Source organism: Nannobrachium achirus, assembly GCF_963921795.1.
Source record: "Nannobrachium achirus genome assembly, chromosome: 21".
Lineage (NCBI taxonomy): Eukaryota > Metazoa > Chordata > Actinopteri > Myctophiformes > Myctophidae > Nannobrachium > Nannobrachium achirus.
This window is the reverse complement of record NC_137828.1, coordinates 42,955,822-42,979,263: the sequence shown is the minus strand read 5'-3', so window position 1 is coordinate 42,979,263 and position 23,442 is coordinate 42,955,822. Positions and strand designations below refer to the sequence as shown.

Here is a 23,442-nt window from a genome sequence, read left to right as displayed (position 1 = left end):
TATAGATGGGAAGGTAGGGGTAGCATTTTGGGTTCCAGAATTTCAGGTGAGGGTGGGTAAAAGGATTAGTGATGAGGTGTCAGTGTATACAGCTGAAATGGTAGCAATTTTACTAGCAATACAGTGGATAGAGGAGATTAGACCTCTAAGTGCGGTAATATGCTCAGACTCAAGTTCAGCTTTACAGAGTATGCAGCATAATAAATCTGAAAGTAGACCGGATATACTAATAGAAATTCAACAGGGATTATACCGAATAATGATGATGGGCATAACGGTGGTGTTGGTATGGGTGCCAGCGCACATTGGAGTAAGAGGGAATGAGGAGGCAGATAAAATAGCAAAGGAGGCCACACAGTGTGTAGACGTAACAATGAAAGTTAATATTAGCAAGATGGAGGGTAAGAATATTGTAAAAAGAAGGATGAAAGAAAGATGGCAAAAGAGGTGGGAGGAGGAAAGGAAGGGAAGATGGTTTTATAACATTCAGAGGGGAGTAGGAGAAGTGAAGGGAGCAGGAAGGAACAGAAGAGAGGAGAGGATAATAACACGGTTAAGACTAGGACACACAGGTTTAAATGGAAATTTACACATGATAGGGAAACATGACACAGGACAATGTGATCATTGTGGAGAAGAGGAAACAGTGGAGCATGTGATGATGGAGTGCAGGGAATACGTAGTGGAAAGAAGTCAGTTAATAGAGAAATTAGCAGAAATTAAAGAGAGATATGAATTAGTAGATATATTAAGGAAGAATTCAGGAAATAAGTGTTATAAGTATATATTAGAGTATCTTAGGGAAACAAATTTAATTGGGAAAATCTGATTTTTCTTTTTTTTGTTTGTTTGATTTTTTTTTTTTTTTTTTTTTTTGTTTGTTGTATTACAGTAATATAAGTATCATATGGGTGACTCAGGACTCCAATCACACGTAGGGAAAAGTAAAGAGGAAATAAAGAGTTAAGTAGGTGGCGGTAATGCACGAGTATGTTTGCCAACCGCCAATAAACCCGAATAGAAGAAGAAGAAGAGGAGGCAACCACTAGACCTCGGAACTATATGTTGCATTCTGCCTGGTACCCGGACGAACACTTTAGTACACCGCCGGAAGAGGAAAGCAAAGATACACGACATTGGCGCGAATAAACAATAACAGAGCGACTTGTATCGCAAAACATGTGATAATCAACTATAGTAGCCTATTTTATATTGTAGTTAATTTGCGTTCTCGTTACTTTGAATAGCAGCCGTATGTTTACGATAATATGCGTGTCTTTAATGTCTGTCTGTGTTTTAAAGCTGACAAGGAGCGCGAGGCTCGAGCCTTTTAAATGTTACATTGGTTAGCAGCAGCTAGCCTGTCAAACCACACACTGTCTGTTTTATTTTATCTTATATTAACCAATGACTACGTGTGTTCTGGTGGTATTTATATAGCAACATTACTTCATGAGTGACTGGAGTTGTCATTCATTGACTGTCTTGAAAACACTGGCTTTAAAGTTCAGCTTCTGAAGGTAAGTGACAAGATAAATATCAGTCCTGCTCTTATTTATACTACAGCAGTATTGTCAAATCACTTATTAATTACAACCCACGGCACGTATTGTGCTTATTTTACTTATTTTAATAAAGAAAGATTGTCCAAATTGACATGTAATGGAAATTTACCTTTGGCACACTGGCAACCAGTCCACTACACAAACAATAAAAACGTTGCTAATACATAGAATACGCAAATGCAATAAAATAAAATTGATTCCCATAATAATGGCTGACAAAGAAAGCCTGTCAATAAACTGTGCATCCATGATTCTTTATAAATGTATGTTTTGGGGAGTGCTTGTTTTATATTGACTGACCCACTCAAAGTCCTGCATATTATGTGCAATTTCAAACTAGATGAAACACAGTACACACTGGAGGGCATTGAGTGATTCAAAACAAACCCATTATAGACCTCAGGCCGACTCTACAAATGCCTTCTACAAAACAGTGGTTCTTTCAAAAGATTTTTTGAAAATGTTCAAAAATGGCAGATCTACAAGCTGTGTGAGCTTGTTTATCTGAAATATTTGAATAGCCAACGCAAAAATTTAACATGACACCGATGCTTTACTGGTTTTAATGGGTTAAAACAAGAGTTCCCCCAACACGAACACATCGAAAGAATCATGGCTACACAAAGTTTATTGATTTGACAGACCTGCTTATAACTTGAGAATGGTGGATTTATTTATTATTAAATCACATATTTCATTTGTACAAAGCTGTCCATAGACAGAGTTTATTGTCATTTAATTCAATCAGAAAGGAATTTTGTGTTTCATGAATAGGGCTGTCAATCTAGGTTATTGGAAATTAGAGGTTGGACAGCCTCTAAGTAGTGTGCACCTGGGTTTGATTTGATGTGTGTTCTGCCCTATACAGTGCAAACCAGAGCAGACTCAACATGTCTGAGAAAGACGTCAAAGGAGGTTTACTTGTGAAGTTTGTCGGACAGAAGACGGAGTCTGCCGTTAAGGCTTATGAGGTAAGACTCTGCTTAGTCAACACAGGCTAGAATACATGTACCAATACCATTCTTTCCTTCCTGATACCGATTCCGATACCCATAACTTAACGATCCGATACTAGTGTCTATGTTTAATTAATGAAAACAATTATCTTGGAAAGTGGTTCTCAAAAAGTTTGATCCAGGCCAGGGACCCCCAAGGTTCATTGAGGGGGTTCCAAATGGACCCTTACAGGTCTGTAACTCTGAGAGTTATGGGGGTCCTTGAAATTAAAAGGTTTGAGAACGACTGATCTAGGAGTAAATACAAAATCCATTAACTGTTGGAATGGAACTACAAGTTACTAAAATAATAATACATTAAGTAGAGTATAAAACAGTCGTGCATCATCAACTGAAGCATTCAAAATATGACAATTTGTAAATTAAATATCATGTGATTAATGACATTGTATGGGAAAGGCATAGACTGACTTATTTGCCGATACCTTCATTTTAGGCAGTATCGGCAGCTTTTTCCGATACTGGTATCGGTATGTTAGTATTTAGTGAACAGCAGAGACTAATAACGTGCTGTTGTCTGTTGTAATGTTTTGCTTTGAGAACAGGCCGTCTTGGAGCTGCAGTCTAAGGAGTACGTGAAGAACATCGACGAGGACGCTGCTTTACAGCTGAGCCAAAAAGACAAGTCTCTGTTCGTCTTCAGCGACTTCACCACGCCGGCCTTTCACCACTGCTTGAAGGTCTGAGCAGGCCTGTCACAACAATCACCACCAATTATCGTATCGCAGAGTTTTTAATTTATTGTGAAATTGCTGAACATGTGGCATTTTAAGTTTTAAGCATATTTTGATTAATTAATCGCAAGTATTTTTGCCACAATAATCGTGACATGACATTTTTATATCGTCCCATTACTAGATTACAATTACTACATAATCGCCTAATACCCTGTGCTACTTCAAAAGCCTAAAAGCAGCAACAGAAATGTAAATATTTGTTCCTACAGTACAGTATGTTCCAGTGTTCAACGACAACAGAAATCACAATCATTTGAGTGACAATTGTCATATAAAATGTCATAATTGTGACAGCCCTACTTGTCTAAAGTTCGATGCTGCCCATAAGGTGATATATGTTTTTGCCGTATAGTGTGTGGTCATTCATTGCCTTTGGTTTGTCTGGTCTCTCTTTCTCTGTGCAGCTTGGCTACAGAATAGTGAGCCCACTGGTGGTTCTGTATTGCCTCCAACAAGAGATAGTTGTTCCCAAAGCAGAGAAGCCAGTCTATAACATGGCTATGGCTGACCTTGCTATATCCTGCACCAGCCTGGACAAGACAGTACGGGTTAGTACACAGCAGCAATGCTGTCGCTATTATTGCAGATTTGAATTGGTATGGGGCTGTTAAGTATGACATCATTTTGTAGGCAGAGGAGAATTTCTGCCCCAGTTTCCGTGAATCTTTTTACTATTTTTACTATTTACACATTTTTCTTCTCTTTGTTGTTGAAAGGAAAGTTGCCAGTTTTAATGGGTTAAGTTTGGAGAAAGGCAATCCAATGTATTAGAATATCTCCATGACAATGTATGTGCATTTATAGGCAGAAGTTACAGAGCTGGTAAAGCTGATGGGTGGAAGGGTCTATCTTGACCTTGGCGTGTGTGTCACTCACCTGATAGCCGGGGAGGTCGGCAGCAAGAAATACCTGGTAGCTGCGAGCCTCGGCAAACCTATCCTGCTGCCCTCATGGGTCCGAGCATGCTGGGAGAAATCACAAGACAGGTATCTACGCGTGAAATGTCTCCATCTTTAGAAATACAGCATCACAACTCATTTTTGTGTTGAGACTTATTCATTTATATTGTGATTCTGACAACTGGTCATGGTTCCAGATATGAAATCGAGATTTTTGTAAATGAGGTATCAAGCTTTCAAAAAGGTAAAATGTTTACTCTTTCAAATGTATTGAAAAATTACATTGTAATTAAAATGATGACGAATACAAGCTGTGATTCATTGTGAGCTTGCAGATCGGCTATTGCTATTTTAAGAGTATTTGAACTGGAGTGGTCAAACTAGCGTAGAATAGAATAGATTAAAAAGTGTGTACTATTTAGTTTTATTTCATGAAAGCAAAGGTTGAACCTCAATCTCATCTGCAATTTCTTCAACTTGTCTGTATGAAAACAACGGAAACATCGGTTTAGAGTGATAACGCATAACATCTCTAGTGTGGGGAGACTCCTTTCATGCTGTTTCACAAAATAGCAGATTACAATTCTCCCACCTCTGTCCCTCAGTCTCTTCAGGTACACAGACCTGCCCGTGGAGGAGCACCTGTGTCCAGTGCTGCGCGGCTGCACCATCTGTGTGACGGGCCTCTCCTCCGTGGACCGCAAAGAGGTGGAGCGGCTCTGTCAGCAGCACGGAGCCAACTACAGTGGTCAGCTTAAGATGAACGAGTGCACACACCTCATCGTCAGTGAAGCGACAGGCAAGTCGTGTACTACATACATCCATACACACGTATACAATGTATACATATCGTTCGTCTCTGTCAGGTGGAAACCTAGTATGTCCAAAACTGTTACGTTTCAGGATTCAATTTCAAAAACGGCAAAAGTAGCAGATCTACAAGTTCAAAACGCATCGCTTCGCGTCACGTTTACAGCTTGAATGCTGATCTGTTACTTTTGATTCTTCAGTTAGTTTTTCTCCTTCTTCTGTGAAGCACATTATAGGTATATATTGTTTTGTCACTGTTGATATCCTGACTTGCGTACATTCACAGGTCAGAAGTACGAGTGCGCCCGGAAGTGGAAAGTGTACTGTGTGTCTCTGTACTGGCTGTTTGACAGCATAGAGAAGGGCTTCTGTCAAGACGAGAGCCGCTACAGAGTGGAGCCCACGGCCGCCAAGGACAGCCGGCCGCAGACCTCCACCCCCACCGGTAGCAGCAGAAAGGACGGTGAGCCACGCTATTAATCACTTTTTATCAGTGATTATTACACAGCTTGGTCGAATGCTTGATTTTTTGGATTGGTGAATCACTGAATACAGCGGTTTGATATTTTTGAATAATGACCACTGAACTCAATAATGGAGTCAGAGCACCTGCCTATCAACCTGCTTTGCTTGATTTGAAGTGTATCCAGTATGACAGAAATAAACCCCTTCAGGGTGATTAAACCCCTCCGCTATCGAGTTTTCTAAAGTCTCACTTCACCCTAGTATGACTTTAGAAAACTACACCGTGGTGAACTGCTCTCCACCTTCTCTGGAGTACAAATGAGCCTTTAATCACTCTGTCTGGGTTTATCTCTCTATAATGACCTGCTTCCCATTGATTAAGGCACAACTTAGAACAAGAAATAAACCAGACATCAGCATGATAACACTAATCCCAAAATAGCAGAACTTGATGAGTGAAACTAATTGCTTTATGCTTCTTTAAAGCATGAAGAAATTAGTTTCATTTATTTTATAATTGAGTTGAAACTATGAGGTCATTTTTCCAAAATAGTTTTGACATTAACATTGTTTCATCCCATCATTGTAATCTCTAAATTGCACTCACTGTATTCGGTATTCTAATGTTGGAATGTTTAAGTCAGTCCGCAACTTTACACCTGTTAGAATTTTGAGAGTTTGTATTTTTGAACTCCCACAAACAGCTATGTCGCTTTTGAGCTTGAGCAACATCTCGGTGAACACCAGCGTGACGGTAAATGACACAGCCGTCACCACCAACACCACTGCCAGCTGCCTGGACACACCAGACCCCATAGATCGCCTGGACTTCTCCGCCTGTGCTGCTGATGATGTGCTAGATGGCTGTAAGGTAAACGAGAGACGTTTACCACTGCACCACCAACAGGAACTGATCCAACTTAAAGTAGCATCTTAGTCTCTTTTAGGGTCAGTGGAATTTGTAAGTTTGGTTGGTCATCCCTAGTAGCAGATTTCAGATAAGACTGGGACAGTCTATAGTATACTATTTGTTACACCTTTTAAAACCGGGAAAGCGTCTGTGTCATTTTAGATGTTTGCTTATGTATATAGCAATAGGAATTTATTGTGTGTTAAATATAAAATAAATAGGATTTTCTGAAAATGTAGGTTAGGCCTTAGAAGACGTTTTTAAAATCGGCCTCAGGTCTAACTCTTGTGCTAATTGTAAATAATGTCTCTGTCGGGTGGACATATGTCCAAAACATTTACTTTTCAGGATTCAAATTCAAAAACGGCAGTAACGTGTCGCTTTCGAGCTTGTGGACCTGTTATGTTTGATACTGTAATGCTGTAGTATGATCACGACACGTAGGGCATTCATTTGCAAGAAAACGAAAAGTTAGAATATGGAGATAAAGAGGTTTCTGCCCAACAGCAACGCTATGTTGTTCAGAATCGGATCACATCTTGCTTAAAGTTGTGGAGGACCAGTTCAGAGCTTATCTTTAAGCATGTTAACTGTCTGTACAGCTCTATCTGTGTGGCCTGCCTGTGAAGAAGCTGGAGAAGCTGCGACGCCTGGTAAACGCTGCAGGTGGCCTTCGCTTCAACCAGCCCAGTGAGGAGCTCACTCATGTGGTCATGGGAGAACCTGACCCCGACCTCAAGAACTTCCTATCCAAGGCCACTCATAGGTTTGGGGGAACTACTGACATGTTGTTGGGATTGTTTTGTTTGTGCATTGATTTCCCTGTTACCGTTACAGTTAATGATCCTAAATAGTCTGGTTTTGTTTGTAAGCCTCGTTTGTTAGCTTGGTTTCGGCTACATCCCTGTGCAATCACTTAGATTTGGGGCTGGACGTTAAACACAGTAAAAGGAAAGAACTTCACATATTATGTGCAGTAAGCAAAGACATACCATGAACCGCGGAGAGAGCAGAGAACATGGACATGAGATTTGGGGTAAGGGATGGCGAGATCATGTGTATCAGGTTTAGAGTGATGAATGAGAGCTTCTGTATGTAGGCTCACAAACTAAGGCAGTCCATTAAAAAACAATATTGTCATCGTTGACTTTCGTCCACAAAAGTAGGTTGAAATTAATTGTGTAGGTTTTATTTAATTGTATTATTATACTAGTAAGACGCCCTAAGGGCGAGGTCGTCATCTCCATATATGGGCATAAAATCTCCATACTGTATAGGCCCACGTCACGGCAACCACACTGGTTATCATGAGACTGACACAATATGTCCAGTTACAATTTAGGCATTTACCTGACGCTCTTATCCAGAGCGATGTACGAGTGCTTGATGGTAAAAATAAGCAGAGTGAGCATAAACTCTAGTAAAACTAGACCAGGTCAACCTGGTTGTGCCAGACCCCTTGTCTGTCATCGTCATTTATGACATCATGCCTTTTGTAGGCATGTCATCATCATGTCATCATCATATATACCCTTTATATAGAAAACCAGGACAGACAGACAGACCGACATTTGCTTATGTAGGCCTACCCATTTCATGGGTCTGGCAACTAGACCAGGTCAACCTGGTTGTGCCAGACCCCCTGTCTGTCATCATCATTTATGACATCATGCCTTTTGTAGGCATGTCATCATCATGTCATCATCATATATACCCTTTATATAGAAAACCCGGACAGACCGACATTTGCTTATGTAGGCCTACCCATTTCATGGGTCTGGCAAAAACAATGAGGTAATAGTCACATAATATAGAGTGCTGACAGAACAATGTAGAAAGAAACTAGGATACCAGGACATGACATAATGTCTTATGCACATTATTCTCTCCCCAGACCCCATGTAGTGACAGTCCAGTGGCTCATAGACTGCTATTCCAGAGGCTGCCTGCTAGCGGAGGACGACTACCTCCACCCTGACTGTCTACCTCCAGCCTCGGCTGCTGTGGCTGCCATACCTGCTCCCAAAGCCCCTGCCTACCGAGCCAGCATGTCCATTGCAGGTCCCGCCTATGCCAGCCCCAGCACTCCCAGACACAAGAAGACAGAGGACGATATGTTGTCTCAGTACATGGATGATGACCCTACAGTAGGTAAGCATCCATCCAACCCCCACACCATTGTATTCTGAATCACTGAAGGAATCCGTTCTTGTCTTTGTTTGACAACTTCAAGAAGATCGTGTCATCAGGAAGAGCCACCACAAAATCTTGAGTGTCACCATCCATCAGTGAAGTACAGCCAGAGAATTGTGAAAACGTAATTAATGTGATGAAACAGACTTCCCCAAAACATTATTACTGCGGTATATAGCTACTTAAGTTGTTAGTAGTAATCCCAATAGTTACCGCCAATGTTTATTGGCGGTATAGCCAAAGGAGCACATTTAGAACAGATTGAGGGTAACCCAGGGGTGAAGCACTCGCCCCGATTGAGCAGAACTCTCTTCCCAAGCGGCAGACCACTCGCCCTGTCGGTGCGGAACTGCAGGACACTCGTCTGTGACAAAATATTTTATGATAATGTTACATTCTATAAAAGCAAAATGTATTCAATTCCATTCCTCATTAATACTTCTCTCCTCCAGTGGAAAATCCCACCATACCAGCAGATTGCAGCCGCAGCAGGTGGTCCAGCAGTACGATAGACCCCCAGCCTGCAGAGCCCTCCTCCTCCTCCTGGGCTCCAGACCAAACCGGTGGCCCCCCAGAGTCAGACTCCACCATGCAGGAGGAGGCCAGTCAGAGCCAGGTGGGCCTGGGCCTGTTCGCCGGGAAACGCTTCCTCCTGGTGGGCTTCGGCAGCGAGGCAGAGGCACAGCTGGCTCTGCTGGTGACGGAGAACGGCGGCAAGCTGCTGGTGGGACGCACGCGAGCCGTGGCCGACTACGCCGTCGTCCCGCTGCTGGGCTGCGACGTGGATGCCACCGTGGATGAGGTCGTCACCGATACGTGGCTGGTAAGATTCAAATCAATCGGTTTTATTTATAAAGCACAGTTACAGTAACAACCAAAGGCCAACCAAAGTGATGCACAGTATGGAAATAATAACGCACAAAACATCAAATACAGAGCACACAAATCCAAACAGGAAGACAAGGTTAAAGGTGATACACCATGAAATTTCACTTTTCCTATTTTAAAACCTTTTTTTGGGGTCCCACTAGCACCTTCTATCCTCACAAAGTCCCATTTCTGACCATTGTGTCTTTCTCTGGTTTTGGGAAGGCGGAGGTTAAAAGCATCCCACGGGGTCTCAAAACAGGCTCTATTCAGGAGTGGTAATTTAGCCTCAAACCTTTTGAAAAACGTTTTTGGGACATAAACAATATGACAAATACTTTTTAAATGCATGGTGTATCACCTTTAAAAAACGTGGGAGCCAAATACAAGGCATTTTTAGGGGTCCTCCTTGACATGAAAAAGTTTGAGAACTACTGCCTTAGGTACAGCTGAGCATATTGAGCCCCCCATGTATCATGATGTGAAGCTAACATACGGTACTACCATGTTGTACAGTTATTGACCAAGGTGTTCCCGGTTCATGTTCTCTTTCAGGCCATGTGTGTGGAGAGGGAGTGTGTCCTGCAGCTGTCTTCCAACCCTCTGTTCACGCCTGTGGCTGTGATGGAGGGCCGCTTTCCTCTCACAGCCTGTGTCCTCTCTGTGAGTCAGTTCACTGGAGCAGAGAGAGAGTCCCTGGTGGAGCTGGCCAAGTACCTCGGAGCCAAGTATGCATATCTTTACAGTGTGATTGATTGTGGCCATGGGTACAATCAATTTAGCTTGAAGACTACATGGTATAGAGCAGTGCTTCTCAACCTGTGGGTCGGGACCTCCAGGGGGTCCCCACTCCCCACATGATTTTTGGGGGTCCCCAGATGACAGTGAAGTGACTATTTAAGGACTTTTAGACCTTTTTAACATATTTACTGCCTAAACCGACTAAAGTTGCGTTATCAAATCGTTGACTAACTCGACTTAAGTCGGGTAACGTTTCTTATATTAAACCGTAGCCGTGACATCCGTACTGATGCAAAAACTCAAATTCCCATAATCCATTGGGAGATGACGTCCCCACAAAAAAATATATTTAAAAAATCCTCTGTGAACACAGCCCCATAGTCGCTGACGTAAGGCAGGTACAACTGGCTTTGACATTTGGAGTAACACTTCCCCTCCTCCTCTACCCCCAGTGTCCAGGACTACTTTGTACGCATGGCCAACCAGAAGAAGGGCATGCTGGCCAGCACCCATTTGGTAGTGCAGACGCCGGAGGGTACCAAGTACAACGCAGCAAAGAAATGGGGTCTGCCAGCTGTCACCCTGCATTGGATACTGGAGTCTGCCAGGAGGGGCCAGAAGGCAGATGAAGGACGTTTCCTAGTCGATCTACCTCCTTCACCAGGTCAGTGCAGTTAGCGGTTAAATGATTAATCAAATGATCAGTTCATAAATTGACTTTTAATTGACACGCAAACGTACTCTTAATATCCCAATCCACCCTGATCCACTGATCTATATCACGATTTCCCACCATAGACTGTAAAAAGAATGGACAAAGCCATCCCCATTGGGTTCTACAGAATATTTGAACTTCCTGACTGTCTCGAAATGCTATCGGAAACTAGCAAAGCGTTTATGAAAAGGTTTACTAAGGTAATAAAATCAAGTATAAAGTCCACCCAAAACCTCATTCATAGGAACTGCATGCTGTAAGAGAACCCGGAAGAGAGCTTCAATTCCAGTGCCGATTCCTTGGGTCTCGTTTCCCACACAGTCCTGTCAATTGACTCTTCATTGTCGTCCCCCCAGAGAAGGACGACGAGAGCTTTGTCGGCGGTTCCCAGCGGGCGATGATGCCTCCTCCCGCTCCGCTGCCTCGTGCGGCAGCGCGGCGCACCTCCCCGGAGATCCCTCTGCTGGGCATCCAGAGCGGCAAGGCCGTGACCCCTCTGGACGTGGGGCGCTTCCGGAGCAAGGTGTTCCGCTCGGTGGTGGACCAGATGAAGCCCAAGGAGAACCCCAGCACGCCTCTGGGGGCGCAGAGGAACCCCCTCCAGAAGGAGCCCTCCATGCAGCTGGACACGCCCTCCCGTTTCCTCAGCAGAGACCAGCTGTTCAGGCCCACTTTCAATGTCAAGGTCAGACTCCACTGAGCTTCCGGAGTTCAGTAATAAAATACTAGGACTCGTACAGTTGCAAATTTAAGTTGACGATTAATTGTCACCCAAATAATTGCGATTAGCGAATTAATTGTTTAAATTTGACATTTAACATTGGAACATATGAATAAAACTTTAATTTCTGTTTGTCTTCGTAGTCAGAAATGGCACAGGGCAGATAATAACTTACATATAGAAAGAAATTAACACATTTAATACTTTAGTACTTATACTTATAAAATATATATTTTTTAAATTGCCGAAATAGCTGATCTACAAGCTTACAACAAACTTGTAAGCTTGTAGATCTGCTATTTTTGGAAAATGTCATAACACGTTTTTCAACACGGAAACGATGACAATTCTGCAAAATAATTGCGATTAGGCGATTGTGTAATAATTGTGACAGGCCTAGGTCAGACTCATTGAGCCTCAGGATTTCAGTAATCAAATACGGGGGTGTTGATGCGGAGACTAGTGCTGCTGTGACCGTGATACTGAAGTGTATAAATTATACAGGCAGTATATAACCAGCTCAGTGGCCTTGTGATGTTACTGCATGCTTTGTGCGCCAGACAGTGAAAACTGTGTCTCTAGTGATTGAATATACTTTTAATAGATAGGATGTCCCCTTTTCTTCCAGGACGCGTTGGGGTTGTTGGACACTCCAGGGGGAGCGTCTAAGCCGGGGGGGAAGGTGGAGACTCCGCTGACCGACTTGGTCAACAGAAAGATGCAGGTGGCCCTGGCCAACAGCTCCCGTAGCCACGCTGCAGACATACAGGCTCTGAGTGCCAGTCCCCAGTTCAACAAGATTACACAGCCAGAGGTACAGTACACACACTCACTCTTGCTCTCCAAAGTGGCCTATGTCATCCTATGCGTTAGCGCAGTGTTCTTCTAACTTTTCAGACCGCTATAGTATATAATATAGTTTGTTCATTACTTTTGATGCAGTAATGGTCTTATTTTTCTCTTTTGTTTATTTTTCGAGGTATATTTAAAAAGGGCTTAAATTGTAATTGTAACTACCCTGTGTACACTTATACTGTATGTTCATGGGTTCGTCACTAGGTCCAAGAAAAGGAAGCGGGCCCCCTGGCTGGCGTGGTGATCTGTGTGGGTAAGAAGCTGGTCAAGATGCAGAGTGAGCTGAACGCCACTGCTGCCTCTCTAGGAGCCGACTTCAGGTACCCTCAACATACCACACCAAATACTCTTTAACCCATTCAGGCCGGGTACACATTTTAGTGTATGGGAGGGGCTTACAGTACATGTACAGTATGTAGCAACATATTTGTTTTTGTAGACTGATTTCTGATTTAGGCCTAACTATAGGTTACAAGTTTGTAACCCTAACCCTAAATGGGTTAATAGACTGTCTTGTATATTAGTATTTTCTTACACCATATTTCATGCTCTGAGTTATATGATTAGAATCAGTCAGTCACAGATAAAATGAATGTAAAAAATAAATAAACAATGTAAAAGGTTTAGCTGTGAGTTATTTTGTGGTTGTTCTTCAGGTGGTCTTGTGACGATACGGTGACTCACTACATCTACCAGGGCCGTGTGGGGGACAACACGCGTGAATACAGAGGAGTGAAGGAGAGAGGACTGCATGTGGTGTCTCAACACTGGCTACAGGCTGTATGTTGGCTCCCTTAAAGAGGCACTATGTCACTTTTAAAAAATATATATAACTTTTTATTTTGCCCAATCTGAGTATTTTAATACAATTTATTATACGGCTTGGTTGAATAACACACCTCTGTCTAATCAAATGCTCAGAGCACCTGACTGCTTCAGTGCCGCTGCTTGAATTGTATGCTGTATCCAAAATGACAGCCATGTAAACAAACACACTATGTCATTTACAACTAAACGTTGCTCTCAAGAATGTTTTTGAAAACATTTGAAGCGAGAAATAGACGATGCTGTAACTGAAAATGTATTCTATTTGATCAACACTTCCTTGTTTTCTGAGGCGACCGTGTTGCGCTTGGCGGACGGGGAACGTATCTTTCATTACCATAAGCAAGGAAATACTTCCTTTTGTTGTTACTTTTTGTCAATTTATTAATGTATTTATTAAGTAGCTGTGAAATGAGCAGGATAATTACCTCCACGCAGGTTGTTGTTTAAAATGAACCCTCTTCAGGATGATTAAACACTTTGACTTTGTCTCGTATTTCACTTTGACTTTGTCTCGTGTTAAATCATCCTGTCGAGGGTTATTTTTCAACAACAGCCTGCGCAGAGGTAATTATCCCTTGCATAACTTATACAATTGGGGTGGTTGTATTTTGTCTTCCTGCTCTTCTTTTCGGACATTTAGATCGTGTCATGTCTCACCCAGACACAGGATCTGACACACATTTTGACCTGATGGTCAAGATTCACTTTATCCCCTGAGAGAGTATAGGCACGCTCTTATCAGCTCAATGGTACACATTTCAGCACTTGCGGCGGAAACCGGGTTCAAATCCAGGGTAGAAGAGGAAAGTTACAGCTTTAACCACATGAACCATTGTTATCTGCCAAGCCGTTCCTAAAGTCCTCTTCTAGGATTAACTTTTCGAGTGACAAAAAGCCTCCTTCTCCCGACCAAACACAGCAAAATAAGTGTGATTATCTGTTTTCATATAACGGCAGAATTTTAGGCTCCATGTACCAATTAACTCATTCATATGTTCACACCGCCACGCCTGAGTTTCCCGAGTTTTGGGCCGTTTTTGCAAAAAAAACCTTCTAATAGGCTTGATCGCGATCGCGAAATTGCATGTTTGACCCCCATACCAACCCCATCTTTCAAACATGGCAGCCATGTTTGTTTACATTTGAAGTACGTACTAATATGTAGCCTTCTACTCTGTCCTTTCCAGTTAGTATTCATTAACAAGCAGTTACCCAGGGACAACAAGATATAGTAGTGACCGAAAATAACATTTGTGCCTGTCTTTGTCTTCTGCAGTGCGCTGAGGAGCAGAAGCATGTCTCTGAGTCTCTGTATCCCTTTACCTACAACCCCAAGATGAGCCTGAACCTCAGCCAGATGCCAGAGAGCTCCCAGAGGTCCACACGCAGAAGTCCAGCACTTAAAGATGTCACTGAGCTCCATGACAACAAGGTAAATGGTCACACAGCAAATATCAAGGAATTGACACCAGCCAGCCGGCTGAAACAGTTTGTTGGTATTGGCTACTCTATTGGCCACTTGGACATGTAACCACCCATCATCCAAGCTCCTAATTTAAGGCTAGAAATCAAGTTGGCTGGTGATATATTGAAGATGACTGGCGAGTTTGAGCTGGTGGGCCAGAGTCAATCCAAGTCTGAGGAAGATGTTGTATCATTGCTTACGTTTGGCTGAGGCGTGTAGTAGAGACTCTTTCTTCTCTATAAACTAATGCTATTTGTTTGAAAACTGTCATCTCTGCCATTTAAAAAGCTAAACTGTACTTAATATTATTGCCTAAGTAAAGTTTATTTATTTATATAGTGTAAGTTTTGTTACTTGCTTATTTATATAGCATTAAATCAGGATAAATGAAGTCGGCCATGGCTGCTGAGCCACTATATTGCACGGGCAGCCCTATCAAAGAGTTGGCCTTACTGTCCCAGTTATAACACTTTTAGTTTGTCTCGTTTCTACCACAGTCTGAGGACAACCTCACAAAGGAGGCGTCACGTCTACATGATGGAGAGGCGGATCAACGCCAGGAACAGGATGCTGCAGAGGAGAGAGGTAGAATTATAATCATTCGTTCCACGCCGCGAGCTTGTACATCTGCTATTTTTGAGAACCACAGTTCTAAATCGTAAGGGTTTTCTGAAAAACGTAATAATGTTGCTATATATATTGCTAAAATCTAAACTGGCACTGTCCCGGGTTTTAATGGGCTTAACCTTTGTTTTTCCTCTCAGATTTCACTGAGACTCAGGAGATGAGAGACACCCTGCAGAAGCAGCTCCAGGAGATCATGTCTGCTACCAATCTGACCGCAGGCCGGCGGTCTTCGGTCCGCCTCAACAGGCTGGGCTCCGCAGGGCCGGACTCCACTCCCTGCACACCTGACGGCCAAGGGCCCCGCTTTGGACGCCACGGGAGCAGAGGGCGCACACTGGAGGCCCTGAGGTTAGAGAGCTGTCAGCATCATGACATTTTACTTCACCGTTAAGGCCTGAAGCCATTCTCGAAATGTCTTCTAAATCCTAACAATTTTCTGAAAATACTTAAGTTAATATGCAAGTGGTGCTCGAACCTTTTCATGTCAAGGACCCCCAATGTATGTATTTGGTTGCGGAGCCCCATCTGAAAATACTTTGTTCCAGGGATCCCCCGAAGCAAAGATTTTAAATTACATATCATCATGTGACGCACACATTGTGTGGTATGGGAATGCCAAAGACTGGCATACTCACCGATACCAGCATTTTAGGCAGTATAGGCAGCTTTTCCAATCGGAACAACAATTAACTACCAGCCTGTGTCTTGTTTGCTACTGGTGTCCAGGGTGTCCAGGGAAGCGGCCATGGATCTGAACTCGGAGCCGTCTCAGAGCGAGCAGATTGTGTGGGACGACCCCACGGCCAGGGAGGAGAGAGCCAAGCTGGCAGACAACCTCCAGTGGCCTGGCAGCCCCTCGCAGCACTCGGAGCCACTGCCACCCCCCACCACCACCACTCAGCAGGACAATGGCACGTCGTCATCATCGCACAGGGACTCCATGACTGACTCAGAGCTGGTGGAGATGGGTGAGCACTTAAACCTACGATGGTTGATTTACGGGGCACGGTGGTGCAGTCGGTAGTGCTGTCGCCTCACAGCTAGAAGGTCCTGGGTTCGAATCCTGCGCTGGGGGCTTGTTCTCTCCTCTGCGTCATCAGTGCCCATACCCTAGGTTGGGTTGGCAAAAGGGCCTTTCTGTGTGATTTGCATGTTCTCCCCGTGTCTCCTAGGGTAGGTACCCTCACAAAAAACAGTAATCCTTGTCTCTGTATACTGCCTCCCCCTGGCCAGCCGGGGCGCCTGATGGAGGGGAAAGGAACTGGTTGGAATAACGTGTTCCTTCCATGCGCTACGTCCAACCGGGGGAACACAAAAGAAGCAACTTGGACTCCTCATGCATAGAAAGAAGCATGAGGTCAGTCCGTTGTCTCCCCAGGTTGGCAGAGGGAGCGTAACGCCCAGGATTACATTAGATAATTGACACTGGGTGAAAAATGGGTTACAAAATCGTGGGATAAAAAAAAAGAAAGATGGTTGATTTACAAAGACCATCGCTTTTGTATTTTCAGGGGTCCCGACCCTGACAACATGGTCATAACTTACCACTTGCCCTGTAATTTCAATGCTCCCCTCTAAAGTATGTTTTCTTCCTCCGCCCGTAAGCTGTCTGTGATGTCATCGGCCAGCAGATGGGTCTGAGGGTCATGACCCCTCCTGTAGAGGAGATGGAAGATGACTCACTCCTCACTCCTAAAGCCCCCAGCATAGCCTTCCCCCTCGCCAACCCGCCTGTGCCACCCGAGCCACAGGTAAACACACGCACGTTGTAGTAAATCTCTCTGTGGTGTAAAGTAACTAAGTATATTTACTTAAGTACTGTACTTAAGTACAATTGTGAGGTACAGTAATCTACAAATATTGTACTTTTACTCCACTACATTTATTTGAAAGCATTAGTTACTAGTTACTTTGTAGATTTTGATTATTATCACACCATATACATTAACCACTTCAGCCCTATATACAATTAGACCATTTGAAAATAGCCAATCTCCAATCTCACAATGCGTCGCGATGTGAGCTTGTAGATCTGCTATTTTCAAACGTTTTTTATGCATTTGAAATCTCTGGGACATTCTGCAATAATGAGTACTTTTACTTTTGGTACTTTAAGTACATTTTGATGCTGATACTTTTGTACCTTTTACTCAAGTACATTTTGAATTGCGGACTTTTACCCAGGGGGTCACATACTTGAAAACAAAGTATTTTCACATCGCAGTATTCATATACTTTTACTTAAGTACACCATTTGAGTACGTTTTCCACCACTTGCTCTGTATGAATATAAGCTCTCCTTGCATTGCTCCAGGAGACTGAGGTGAAGAAGGAGCCACCAAGGTTCCAGCTGTCCTCTCTCACCCCACAGGAACGCATCGATTACAGTCACCTCATTGAGGAGCTGGGTAAATATGGCTTTACATTTTATTCCTATTACAAAAGTTAACAGGAGTACACACATCACTTCCTTTTTGGGGTGCTGGGTTAAGAGAAGAAGAATGGAACCTGACGTTGAGCCCAGGCTTGAAATGGCATTAAATAATTAAAGCAAACATTTTTAACTCAAATCTGGGCGGGGGGGGGGGGATCCCTGGAACTAAATATTTTGAGATGCACCACAGATAAAGAAACACGTTTTTCAGAAAACCATTAGGATTTAGAAGACATTTTTAGGTATTTTTGAGGTTAATATTGGATTATCTTAATTTCTTTTGAAATGCCTTTGACTGCCTTTCTATGCCTGAGGAAATGATTGCCACTGTGTATGAAATGTCATTATATGAATAAACTTGCCGTGCCTCAGCGCACATGATACCTGGGACTGGCCTTGAATGTCTGTTTCCCTTTTAGTCGGGGGCCTAAGGGAGATGACATGGTAATCTCGCGCTAATTAGTCTAAAAGCGTGAAATTTTGCACAGATGTAGCCCAGGGTATGCTCTAATGATTTAGCTAGGGCGCCCGAGTCGGCGACCTTCGGGGTCGCCACAGCGGCCAAATCAAGTTGGGCTCCCATCGACTTTCTATACAGGAGGAAAATACCCAGAAAAACACTTTTTTTCTGGGTATTTAAGTTGGATGTGAGGGGTCTAACTAGGGGTTTGTAATGATGCTGAATCCATTGCAAGCATTTGTTTTGCACAAAAAACATTCCTTGGGCTACAAATGGCCTCAGAAAACGATAGTTTAGTGATGAAAAGTGATGAGTCATCACTTTTCAGAGTTTTTTTGGGTGTTTTCTGGAGCTGTGGCGACCCCGAAGGTCGCCGACTCGGGCGCCCTAGCTAAATCATTAGAGCATGCCCTGGGCTACATCTGTGCAAAATTTGGCGCTTTTAGACTGATTAGCACGAGAAAAAAAACCCTAAGGCCTCCGACTAACATGAATGCTCACCCATACATGCATCGTTTTCTGATGCCATTTCTAGCCCAAGGAATGTTTTTTGTGCAAAACAAATGCTTGCAATGGATTCAGCATGATGACAAACCCCTAGTTAGACCCCTCAGATCCTACTTAAATACCCAGAAAAAAAATTTTTTTCTGGGTATTTTCCTCCTGTATAGAAAGTCAATGGGAGCCCAACTTGATTTGGCCGCTGTGGCGACCCCGAAGGTCGCCGACTCGGGCGCCCTAGCTAAATCATTAGAGCATGCCCTGAGCTACATCTGTGCAAAATTTCGCGCTTTTAGACTGATTAGCGCGAGATATCCTTACGGCCCCCGACTATCTCCCTCTTGCCTTGTCTAGGAGGCCTGGCCCTGGACGGCCAGTCGTTTGACCGCAGCTGCTCTCACATGATCGTGGGGAACCCACTGCGTAATGAGAAGTACCTGGCGGCCATGGCGGCCGGCAAGTGGATCCTGCATCGTTCCTACCTGGACGCTTGTCGCTCTATTGGCCACTTCATCCAGGTCAGGATCACTGCAGACCCAGTCTACAAAATGCTTTCTAAAGGACAAAAACGATATACTGTATATTTGGCTGTGGATCCCCCCCCAGGGACCCCCCCAGGGACCCCCAGAAGAGAGGATTTGTGTTTATATATAGTATTTACAGTATATACACTGTATATCATTTTTAAAGACTAAAGAAGTTTCTAAAATGTTAAAAAAATGGCAGATCTACAATCTCACAGCGCTGAACAAAGTGACGAGCTGTGAGCTTGTAGATCTGCTATTTTGGAATAGCCAACGTATAAAATATGGATATAGTGGTTAAAATGATTGCTGGGGACCCCCTGGAAACCCACCCAAGGATCCCTGGGGGGCCCCCGGAGCCCACTTTGAGAACCACTGTTCTGATAAACGTATGTTGCTATATACTGTGTATAATAAAATCTCAAATTAAACGGGTGCTTTCCAGTTTTAATGGGATAACATATAGGGGCAGGGTTCACTTTTTTCTTTTTTTTCGCCCCATGTGTATCTGTTCCAGGAGGAGGACTATGAGTGGGGCAGCAGTTCTATCCTGGATGCCTTGCCCTCCATTGCCTCCATGCAGAAGAAACTGGCGATTGCAGCCATGCGCTGGAGGAAGGCCCTGCAAGGACATCCAGACAGAGAGGTACATTTAAACTGAATAGGAAGAGCGGGTAGCCAATAAGGTCGCCGGATTTGTGGGTCCGACCGTTCCGAGGGCGCCGCATTTGACTGGGGCGAGTGGACTTTCGTGGCCAGACATAATGTGGGTCCGACCGTTCCGACATCCACGGATTTGACCGGGGCAAGCGTGTTTTGGGGTGACCGTTCTTGTATTTGACATAAGTAGGTTCTTGTGCTGCTTTTCAGGAACAACGATAAAACGCTACAATAAAGTATGTTATCCTCTGCATTTAGCCATAAAATGTGTACATATCAAGCAGCGTTAATGATCTTGCTTCTAGGGTGCCCTTTCTAACAATGTTCGAAATGAGGCTTGCAACCTAGGTTTCATGTTACACACTGAGCTGGCATTCAGGTGACTAAAGACTATTTTGCCCAACTGAGTCAGCTAGCAAAGGTGCACCTTATTCAAGTATCAGCAAGGGAAACATACACAGCCTGCAACTGATACACAACACTGCTACCAGGCCTTTAACGCATACTAAGAAGTGAGCAATATCACACCAATGCGTTTTAGAATTGGCTTTATGATTTTAATCCGACAATGGAATAAAAAGTTGTATTCCCATTAAGATGTTTTAATTGCATTTGAAGACACGTGTGCAGGAGTTTTTTCTTTCTCTTTTTATTTGGTATGAGTAATAAACATTTACTCTCTATAAATGTTATATGAATGTTTGTTTTCTTGTTACAGGGAGCGTTCAGTGGTTGGACAGTTATCCTGAACATGGACCCAAACAGAGAGGCAGGATTCAAGCGCTTACTGCAGTCTGGAGGAGCCAAGGTTGGTATCTGTTTCCCAGCTGTGGCATAAATTAAAAAAAAAAATCAAACCTCGGTTCGAAGTGAAGCGGTGACTTTTTATTCTATGTGTTCTAGAGCTTTGAAATCTGTGTTCTAGATCTATACATTCTGTGTTCTAGATCTATACTTTCTATGTGCTTTAGTTCTATACTTTTATGAATTCTGAATGAATGAATGATTTTGTCTGGAGGGCCAAATTGTCATGTGAAGCTTGACCAATCCTCAATTCTGCATGCACGGGACATGTACGGGACAGACATTCTCACTCCTTGAGGATCTATGGGAATCCTAAAAAAAACAGTTACGGGACAAAGCCACTCCTTGGAAGCGGCTTTCACCGCTTAAAAAAAAAAAAGAACAATCCTCAAGACTCATGTCTTCTCTCTAGCTTTTAATGTTGTCTTTGATGTCTTTTATCCTGTTTCATAATTTTGTTGTTTTTTTGCATGTCCTGTGACTATGTTGTTGCACAGGACTGTTCTGTTGATGCCTTCTGTATACAGCACAATTTTGATTGTTTCTACAAGTACAGCGTGTGATGAAGACCCCCGCACTATCACGCCAGGGTCTAATCACCCTGTCTGTGTTTATTTCTCAACAATGACCGTCTCTACGTTAATTATCCGTAGTCACGATTTCTCTTCTCACCTTACTTGGCTTCTCTCAGGTCCTCCCTGGTCCCTCCCCATCTCTGTACAAAGAGGCCACTCACCTGTTTGCAAACCCCGCCTGGCTGAAACCTGAGGATGTCCGAGTGGACATGGCCGAGGCCGCCGCCCAGGGGGTCACATGCTTGAAGCCAGAATACATTGCAGATTATCTCATGCAGGTCAGTGTCTGTAGAACCAGCCACACAGACATGAGCTGTCTTGGCCATATAAGGATTCTGTTAGTGTGGTATGTGGCCGATGTGGCCTCCATATATGGGCATTCCCATATGAAGTCCTTTTAGATATGGGCTTAATATTGATGACATCAGGGATCTCCATGTATGGGCATAAAAGGGATTCTGTTAGTGGGATACCCCTGACATCACAGTGAAGTCAGAGGGTGCCCGTTGGCTAGATCTTTATGCCCATATATGGTGTTCCATGTTGGAGTGCCCGTTGGGCAGATCTTTATGCCCATACATGGTGTTCCGTGTCCAGGCCAGTCTGTGATGTCAGCACTATGATGTCAGAGTATGATGTGATGTCAGCATGCAGACAGACGGTTACCATGGCGGCGAAACTGTAGTATCAGTGATGTCAGCATGCAGATTTTCAGACAGACATTCGCTAAATTAATTAGATGATTAGTTTGATTATTGAATTAATCAAAGTTTAATTAAATTTCACCTCTGGAATGTATGTCAGAGTAGAATTATCATGCTACAAATTGCTGAAGAGTAGTTCACTAAATTATATACAGTAATTGAGTGTGGCTGTTAACCTTTGTTATATTGTTGTTGCAATTTATGTCTGTCCGTGAGTCGCTAATACCCATAGTGTGCATGCCATGTCGCTAGGTGGTGGTGACGCACTATCAGGCAGAATGCAGCAGCAAGCAACTAGCACTAACGTGTTGGGTGAAATCATCCGGCAAGGGCTTCTGCCAAAAATATAGGGTGGGAAGCCTCCTTCCCCTCCCCTACTGTGCGGGGCTTCTGGCGAGGTTTCTTTCTTTTTACAGGGGTTGGGCGTTGTCCTATTCCAATACAGACCGAATGCCACATCTCAGCACCGGCCTCAGTGGCTTGGCTCGCTGATCATTAGACTCCCAATCCACAACTACCGGGTTCGCATCCCGCTTGTGCCACTATTTTTCCGCCAGCCGCAGACAATTTTATTTTATTTTTATTTTATTTTTGCCGATACAATACTGTACAGTTATTGACCATGATGGAGGCGCGCCGTCTCAAGCGACCTTTAGACACTGCCGAGCCAGCTAAAGCGAGCAAGTCGCCATGTTGAGTGTTGCGAAGGTCGCTTGAGCCGACCGAGTTGTAAACCAGGCGGCCAGAATAGTAAATGTTGTTGTGGGGACTACTTTTGCGACCGACTGCCACACAAAGGGACTAGTGGATTGGGCTGGATTTATTTATTTATTTTTCTGTATCTATTCATGTTTTTGGGGACTTCGAATGGAAAGTAGCATTTGCTATATCCGGCATTTTTACACTTATTCATGTGCATGTATTACACCACGTCTCAGTGTTCAATAATATGCATTGTCCTGACCAGAAGTATTGCATTGGTCGTGTCACGCGCGTACACGCCGACCCAAATCTTTTTCAGCAGGAGCATGTGCAATGGTTGTAAAACAACCATTAAGTTCACACCTCAACAACTTACAAAAACAATTTACAAAAACTGTAGTGTCACAGCAGGGTGATTTTCACATAGGAACGAACCCGAATGCATAGCAATAGACCATTGTCTGACCTGTTAACTCCTGTAGAGTAGGTGTTAAGCAATGCGTATGACATCATTAAATGAGTAAATACTGTATAAACACATTTTCTGTAGGATCCAACGCCACCCATAGAGCTGTACTACCTAGAGGAGAACCAGAGCACTCCCTCCCGCAAACGCAAAGCATCAACAGACACCTCCAAGCTGAAAAAGACCCGTCTGAAATGA

The 23,442-nt window shown here is 43.5% G+C and overlaps 1 protein-coding gene across 1 annotated transcript; it reads left to right on the top strand.

Moving 5' to 3' along the window:
* Nucleotides 1-1,405: 1,405 nt before the first annotated feature.
* Nucleotides 1,406-23,442, top strand: topbp1 (DNA topoisomerase II binding protein 1; the record flags this gene model as incomplete). The annotated part of the gene is made up of 28 exons (XM_080751917.1): nt 1,406-1,520; nt 2,434-2,536; nt 3,127-3,261; nt 3,723-3,866; nt 4,123-4,304; nt 4,823-5,025; nt 5,314-5,490; nt 6,197-6,363; nt 7,005-7,168; nt 8,297-8,553; nt 9,048-9,418; nt 10,018-10,190; nt 10,656-10,867; nt 11,275-11,603; nt 12,268-12,453; nt 12,699-12,814; nt 13,151-13,274; nt 14,599-14,754; nt 15,285-15,372; nt 15,552-15,762; nt 16,141-16,382; nt 17,020-17,165; nt 17,729-17,822; nt 19,164-19,327; nt 19,851-19,979; nt 20,712-20,801; nt 21,489-21,650; nt 23,329-23,442. Exons 2-28 carry the CDS (start codon nt 2,456-2,458, stop codon nt 23,440-23,442), a joined length of 4,617 nt encoding a protein of 1,538 aa, XP_080608043.1. The 5' UTR covers nt 1,406-1,520; nt 2,434-2,455.